This window comes from Frankliniella occidentalis, unplaced genomic scaffold (assembly GCF_000697945.3).
Source record: "Frankliniella occidentalis isolate FOCC.00 unplaced genomic scaffold, Focc_3.1 Scaffold129, whole genome shotgun sequence".
Taxonomy (NCBI): domain Eukaryota; kingdom Metazoa; phylum Arthropoda; class Insecta; order Thysanoptera; family Thripidae; genus Frankliniella; species Frankliniella occidentalis.
The window spans coordinates 610,971-618,833 of NW_026267256.1; the positions used below are offsets into that span (position 1 = coordinate 610,971).

General features: G+C 56.4%; 1 protein-coding gene across 1 annotated transcript; it reads right to left on the reverse strand.

The window, feature by feature from the left end:
* Window positions 1-2,164: 2,164 nt before the first annotated feature.
* Window positions 2,165-7,500, reverse strand: LOC113213275 (pro-resilin-like). The gene is made up of 3 exons (XM_026432289.2): window positions 6,843-7,500; window positions 3,152-5,263; window positions 2,165-2,940 (listed from the first exon to the last, which is right to left on the reverse strand). Exons 1-3 carry the CDS (start codon window positions 7,041-7,043, stop codon window positions 2,575-2,577), a joined length of 2,679 nt encoding a protein of 892 aa, XP_026288074.2. The 5' UTR covers window positions 7,044-7,500; the 3' UTR covers window positions 2,165-2,574.
* Window positions 7,501-7,863: the final 363 nt, after the last annotated feature.

A 7,863-nucleotide genomic window follows, 5' to 3' on the forward strand; every position in this document is an offset into this window, starting at 1 on the left:
CGCGGCTAGGTCGTTCTTTTCTACACCGCTGTTAAGGCTCAGTTCTTACTCTGAAAACTCAACTGTGTACATTATTGTGTATGCTTATATCAGCAATCATTGCTCAATGTTCACGTTAAGGTTGCTGGCTAATATTTCCTTTCAGACGGATATCATCGGAAAGTGGAAAGTGGAAAGCATTTTCAGATTCCTCGTTAAATAATAAGCTTTCAAATGAGCTACCGAAATGGCCCGCGTCTCGAAAATGTCGGTAATGTAAACCAAGTTATGGTAGCGGTCAATTTGTACCCTATTACATAGTAGCTCGTGTGAAAACTATTTTCACGAGGAATCTGAGAATGCAAGTCACTTTCTAATGTTGTCCAGCTAAAAAGAAATATGAGCCAAAAACCTGGACGTGATCATTGATGATCTTTTAACTTAATAATAAGCAAGGCAAACTTATATTCAGAGATAAGGTCAAATTACCGACTGCAACCGTTTTTAAATTATAAGCAGTTATGTTTTTGCCTACATAAGCAAAAAAATGCTGAGACAGGAATCGCTTAGCTGCCTTAGCAAAGCGCTGCTTTTCAGTGGTCTCAGCAAAGCGGTGCTAGCCATATTTTTTGCTAACATAGCGAAAAGGTAAATTGCTAATCATTCAGCAACGATTTTTGCCGAGACAGCAAGTTTTTCTCAGTGCGTTAATACGCTAACGCTCCGCGCAGCACACGAAAAATAGCCCGGCTAAACTCTTATGAGCCGATGCCGATGAGGTACGCACGCAGTAGGGAATCTAAAGCTCCAGGCATATCCTGAAAAGGCGATTTTCTTTTCAATTGTTTCTTGCTTATTTCGAGTCCCCGTTTGCAGTCTGTCAGACCCAGGCCGGGACCCCCTCGATATGTATGTGCGCACTCGATAAAACCTTTTTCAGATGATCAGTAATACACTGTAATACCTGGTAATACGCTGTAATACCTAGTAATACCTGGTAATACTTGGTAATACTCGGTAATACTCGGTAATACCTGGTAATACCCTGTAATACCCAGTAATATTCGGTAATACGCGTAATACCCGTAATACGGAGTAGTCTGTACACGAAAATCCGAAGTGAATACCCCCTCGAGGCTGTGCTGTCTGTAGTGACGATCGGGGGGTAGGAGGAGGAGACGGCGGGGAGATGCCGGGTAGTAGAGAGAAAAGAAGGGGAAGAAAGAGATTTCCCGCCGTGGGGTGTATCAGGCAGGACGTGCGGCGGCGCGCGGTCACGGGGCAGAGAGGATGATGGAGGGGGGGGGGGAGAAGCGGGTGAGATTCGGGAGGTCCGCCAGAGGCAATTATGGGGGCTTTGCCGTACCTGGCAGGCCTTGATAAAAAGGCCGCCCATTCATCCTCGGCGGATCGATTGTTCTTTCTGCCCTTGTTGCAAAAAAAAATATAATATATATAATGCAGCTATTTGTCAAACCCGCGCGACCTTCCCAAAAGCACGGCGGCGGCGGCAGTAGACGCAGCAGCAGCTCGCGCTAGAAATCCCAAAACGCACACAGTGCTCGGTGCGGAGGAGCGGAAGAAAAGTTTCTGCTGGTCGTTCGTGTTCGCCGGGCTGCTGCTGCCTCGCGCCCGCCTGCTACGGACCCCTCGGACGTTCCCGTGCCCCGTGCTGCGAGCCAGGAGCCCAGGCCGGAGGCCCGGACCAGCCCCACGCACAATCAACTGTGTCGTGTCGCAGTCACCTGCTATGTATTTTTTTTCTCTTTCTCTTTCTCCCTTTCGCGTGTTTGTGCTTTTTTTGGCACCGAAGAAAAGAAAAAGGGGCTGCTGTGGAAATCGACTTTGTGTTGGAGTATTTCAATGGCCAGGGCTGAGTAAGTCATTTTGAGACAAACGCCTCCCCCACCGTCCCCCCTCCTTCCCCTTCGCAAGCCACTTTTACTACTCTGTCGATAGACTAGGACTGGAAGCTCGTAAATATAAGGGATAGTGTGAATTATTGTTTATTGGCAAATCCGTGGAAGTTATATTAGTAGAGAAAACTCGAGAAAATCACACCAACGTTTTTTCTTTCGTTTTTCAAGTTTCTTTTTATTAAAGTAAAGCAGAAAAGCGATCACACAGCTCAAAGCCGCGGGAAGCCGCGCAGGGTAGGGGGACACGGGGAGGTAAAGAGTAAAGTAAAAAAAAATATATCACATTCTTCATACGCGAGATGCATAGCCTATTCATGATCGTTGCAACCCGTTCATATAATGGGCCCTGAAAAACTATTGTCGCAGGCCGTTCTACACATGAGGTACGAGATCGGTTCAGCTTTGTTAATATCACATAAATTAAACAATAAATACAGTAATGGCCAGAGACTTGACAAATGAGTATGGTAACCATGGTTGATTGGGTTAGAGCGGGATCACGCGGATGCACCAGGTAATTTGTACATTTTCCGTCGGTGAATATCATCAGCATGACATTCACTGAATCCCACACTTCCTGAACACTTACAAAAAGTTCCCTTTAGAATTACAATTAAAGCAGGAGCCGTCATAAATGTCCAAGAAGGCCGTCGCAGGTTCGCGCACCTCGCAGAGATCAATAGTAGGGTCCGGACTGGCCGGCGAGGTTAGCGGCGCCCTGGTCACCCTGCTGCGCACCCTGCTGATCGTCGGGCTGCTGTCCTTGGCCCTCCGCGCCCTGGGGCTGTGGGTACTCGTAGCCTTGTTGGTCGCCCTGCTGGCCGCCCTGCTGGTCGCCCAGCTGGTCGCCGCCCTCGTAGCTGACCTCGGGTCGGTAGCCGTCCTGGTCGGCGACGTACTCGACCTTCTGGGTGCGGCCGTCGGGCAGCAGCACGTGGTACATGCCCTTGGCGACGTCACCGTCCCGCTCCTCCTTGTGGCCGAACTTGGTGCCGAACTCTGGGGCGTCCACCTCGTACATGAACTGGTACTTGGCGGGTTCCTTGGGAATAAATCGAGAAAAGTCGCTTAGTCAACGTGGGGACAGAGTCAGTAGCCGGTTGTATCAGAGCGGATCGCGGATCACTGTTGCGGGATCGACTATCCCCTTCGCCCGTAAGGCGCCATGGCTCCTGTGGCCCGAGAAGGTATCCAATCCCGTAACTTTCTGATACACCCGGTACATACACTCGCAAACACTGATTGGTACTCACCGTGGTCTCCTCCTCGCCGCCGCTAGACGGGCCGTAGCCCTGGCCTTGATCCTGGCCTTGGTCCTGGTCAGCCGATGGCGGGCCGTACTGGGAGGAGGGGTTGGCAGCGGGAGCACCGTACTGCGAAGAGGGGTTGGCAGCGGGAGCGCCGTACTGGGAGGCGGGGTTGGCAGCGGGAGCACCATACTGCGATGAGGGGTTGGCAGCGGGAGCACCGTACTGGGAGGAGGGGTTGGCAGCGGGAGCGCCGTACTGGGAGGCGGGGTTGGCAGCGGGAGCACCATACTGGGAGGAGGGGTTGGCAGCGGGAGCACCGTACTGGGAGGAAGGGTTGGCAGCGGGAGCACCGTACTGGGATGAAGGCGCAGATGGTTTGTTGAAGGGCGTTGGTAGATTTGCAGCTCCTTCGTAGTTAAAGGCAGGCCCAGACGGGGCGCCGTGTTGGGCTGAAGGAGCACTCAGGGGCCTGGAGGGCGTTGGGCGAGCGAACGGCGAAGATGGGCCAGCTGCAGGGCCACCGAAGTTAGCACTGCCGCCGAAGTGACCAGACGGGCCGCTGGGTGCGTGGAGCTGAGATGACGGTTTGGCAGCGGGAGGTCCGTACTGCGATGAGGGGGTGGCAGCGGGCGGGCCGTACTGCGATGAGGGGTTGGCAGCGGGCGGGCCGTACTGCGATGAGGGGTTGGCAGCGGGCGGCCCGTACTGCGATGAGGGTTTGGCCGATGGGGCGCCGTAGTTAGCGGAAGGACCAGCCGGAGCACGGCCACGCGGGGAGAACTGAGGCCGGCGTCCACTAGCGGGAGCAGAAGGGGCGTCAGACGGTCCAGAAGGGGCTGCCAGATTGTGATGGCCACCAAAGCCTCCGGGCCTGGGCCCACTTGGTTGACGTCTGGGACCTCCACGGGCGGGAGAGCCGAAGTTGCCCGCAGGTGTAGCAGGGGCTCCGTAGTTGCTAGCAGGTGCAGGCGCACCATAGTTGCTGGCAGGAGCAGGAGCGCCAAAGTTGCTGGCAGGTGCAGGGGCGCCGTAGTTACTGGCGGGTGCTGGGGCGCCATAGTTTCCGGCAGGTGCAGAAGAATCAAAGTTGCTGGCAGGTGCGGGGGCGCCAAAGTTGCTGGTAGGTGCAGGGGCACCGTAGTTGCTGGCGGGTGCTGGTGCGCCATAGTTTCCGGCCGGTGCTGAAGAACCAAAGTTGCTGGCAGGTGCAGGGGCACCATAGTTTCCGGCAGGTGCAGAAGAACCAAAGTTGCTGGCAGGTGCAGGGGCGCCAAAGTTGCTGGCAGGTGCAGGAGCACCGTAGTTGCTGGGGGGTACTGGGGCGCCATAGTTTCCGGCAGGTGCTGAAGAACCAAAGTTGCTAGCAGGTGCAGGGGCGCCAAAGTTGCTGGAAAGAGCAGGAGCGCCGTAGTTGCTGGTGGGGTTAGGGGCTCCGTAGTTTCCGGCGGGGGCCGACGGCCCGTGGTTGCCGCCGGGCGCGCCGTAGTTTGTGGCGGGCGCTCTCTGGTTACCCCCGAAGCCCGTCGGACGCATGCGGGCGCCGAACCCGCGAGACGGTCCCCCGAATCCGCCAGCGGTGGGTGCAGGTGCGCCGTACCCGCTGGCGGGCGACACTGCTCCAGCCTTGTTCGCGAACCCGGACGCGTCGTCCTCGCCGTCGCCTCCGAACACCGCCGCGGTCTGTCCGTTGTCGGAGCTTGCGCCGTAGCTGGAGGACGGCGCCGGCCTCGCACCTCCACGCTGTCCGGCGGGCCCGGACGGCGTCATGTAGTTCCTGGAGGGCTTGCCGCGCATGCCCGCGATCACGGCGCCGAAGTCGGAGGTCGGGCTGGACGGCGCCGGGCCGGAGGCGGCGAAGGACGTGGCGCCGGAGCGTGGCGGGGGCTGCTGGCCGTAGCCCGTCAGGTCGCCGCCGGAGGGGCTGTAGCTGGAGATCGGCCGTCCGGGCGCCTGGCCGGGCACGCCGTAGTCCTGGCTGAGGCCGGCGGCCTGCTGGCCGTGACCGCCGTGGCCACCGCCACCGGACGGCGACAGGTACTGCCTGCTGGGACTCGGGGGCTCGGCGCGCACCACCGTCCCGCAGACCAGAACGGCCACGACGGCGAGGCGGAGCATCTGCAACAGTAAGATGTGGTTGCCCTCGCGGTTTACTACGTCCCCCGCGCTCCCCGCGGCAGCGTGCCGCCGCCGGTGTACATCCTGCCGCCGGCCTGAGCCAGGACGGCCACCGCAGCAGGCGAGCCGCTCGGCCGCGTCCCTACAAGGGAGCAGGGGCCTAAGTGAGGTCAGCACGCCGCGCTGAGCGGATATAGAGCGAAATTAATGAGGTAAACTGGGGCGCATTACCGCAGTAAATAGAAACAACAAGCAATTCATGCGAAAGCAAGGAGAGCATATTATACAGGGTGGGCCGCAGACCCCTTCCTTTACTTCGCTTTGTGCTGTACCGCATGCAGGCGGGCGAGCGGGTTGCATATAGGACCGGGGCCGTAAGGCACCACTACTCTGTGAGCGAAGGGTAAGCAAACCCGCCAGCGCACCTGCATCCGGTGCAAAGGAAGCAAAATAAGGGAAGGGGTCTGTTGACCACTCTGGTAACTTGTTCTTTAGTTTTTCCGCGGCAGCTGAAAGTGTACGACTACTCGCAGCTCGCAGCACATCCATCGGCCCTTCATTGAGCCGACAGTGCCGCATGGCCCACCCCGGGGCCCTCCCCTCGCTCGACTCACGCGTATGCAAAAGGAAGTCAACTACTGAAACTATCCCATCCGCACGTACACTCACGACCCTCTCTCGAAAATTCAAATTTACCCCGCCTGCAAGTTGGGGCCCGCGGCGAGCTGCTGCTGCTGCTGCTGGTCTCATCCTCTCGCCCAAACCGACCCCGGCGGCCCCAGCGGCGGCGGCCGGCGACCGGGCGAACCGAGTTCGAGAGATGGGCTTCGTTCGCTGCGTGCAGGGACTCTGAAGCACCAGAGGGCTCGGGGCTCGCGTCGCCCTTGCAACGACACCCCTACGGCAGTGCCTCCCCCGTCCTCCCCAAGCCTAGCACACTAATAGGGCCTAGCGCCTGAACAGCCTCATCCACCCCACCCCCACCCCCACATTCTCCCCTTGGAATCTAGATTCGCAGCCGACGCCTATCAATGTTCTATTGTGCGGCGGATAGAGGAGCCGCCGCAGTCCCATATACGTGCATTACCGCACACGCTGCTCACCCCCTCCCCCCTGCTCCTACCCTCGTGCGTTCTCATCTTTGCCAAAATTCTCCCACTTCTGAACGAAAATTGTTAACAGTAATTTGTTTTTACAATGCGTTGAATACAAAGCCGGTGTTGTGGGTTTGTCATAACCGCCCCACCCGTTCAGGCGCTATTATCAGTTGGTATTGGACTGGACACACGATACGGTAAAATAAAAATTAAAACCAATTTATAACATTTAAGTCACTGCAACTCAACCAACTTGAGGTATTCCATAAGTAGGCGCTTTAATAAAGAATTCTATGTATTTCGGAGACGATTTTTGAGATAAATTTCAAATTTTGTAAAAGTCAGCGATAACTGCGAAAGGCGTTAAAATTTGCCCCCTGGCCTGCTGTGATGTTTGGTAAATTTATTTGGTATTTGTCTCTTTTTAACTATTCTGGTGTTGAACCCCTGTGGAGTACTAAATGTCTGCTAGATTGGCTCACCTGTGAGTGCATGCTGTATCCGTGCGGCGGAGGCTGGCGGAGTGCGATGAGCAGGGTCACGCCGCTCCGTTTTATACGACTTGGGTCGTGGGGGCCCCCCTCGGGGTCCCCACCACCCTGGGCCCGGGCACACGGGCGGGCGTGGGCCTGCTGCGGGAGGGCCGGCGGGGGGAGGGGCGCATCGGAAGTCGGGGGAAGCATTCTGACCCCACTTGGGCCCGTCCCAGCCAGGCCCGGTGCATCCGCAGAAGTAGTTGTACGTAGTGGTAGTAGTAGTGGAGCTGTTGGGAGAGGAAGGCGAAGGCTCTGTGAACAATGACAAGGAAATGTTGGAAAAATGAATGGCAAGCGTGGCAAGCTTCTTCGTCGCAAGCACCTACAGGCTAGTAGTGCTTTATAAATAAATATACTCTGAAACAAGGCTGTTTTCGTCAACTTTTTGCGTTTGCGAGGGTTTTATTTTCGGGCAGCCCCTCGTGGCTGACTCTACCGGTCTCTACCCGAAGGTATAAAAGTTTGCCCGTTTGAATAAGGATTGCCGTTTGCTGTTCCAAGTTTTGTTATTTCCCCATCTGACTTTTTTCCCTCTATTATTTGACCTTTCCGCATTTTGTGGGCATTTCCTGTGTGCACACTCGTATGGATACGGCGGGACGGCTTCCCCTGCATACGTACGCCTGCATACCCGACCATCCCTTCACCATCCATATTCAGTCCACCGCGCACCGTAAGCTCCCCCTCCCCCCCCCACCCCCTCCCCGGTGAAGCTCTTTCCGAGAGTGCAGGTCCACCCCCTGACCAACCTTTCTCCAAATGTCTCCCAGGAATGACAAGGAAGGAATAAATCTACGGACTGTAAGCGAAGGGTGCAAAATAAGCGGTTCTCTTGGGCTGTTTCGTGCGTTTTGAGGCTAATTTTGAAATTTGAGGTCGGAATTTTCGCTGAGCGAAGCTCAGTCCAAGTTGCTGAGGGGTCAGGCGTTGTCTCGGTCGTGAGTCTGTCTGTCCGTGTGTACGTTCG

What these genes read in the sequence shown, in the direction of transcription:
- LOC113213275 (XM_026432289.2), bottom strand. Translation starts at nt 7,043, where the DNA reads ATGCTTCCCCCGACTTCCGATGCGCCCCTCCCCCCGCCGGCCCTCCCG. An exon ending in GATACAGCATGCACTCACAG is followed by an intron (nt 5,264 to 6,842) that starts GTGAGCCAATCT and finishes TTACTGTTGCAG; the next exon opens with ATGCTCCGCCTCGCCGTCGT. An exon ending in GCGGCGAGGAGGAGACCACG is followed by an intron (nt 2,941 to 3,151) that starts GTGAGTACCAAT and finishes TTTATTCCCAAG; the next exon opens with GAACCCGCCAAGTACCAGTT.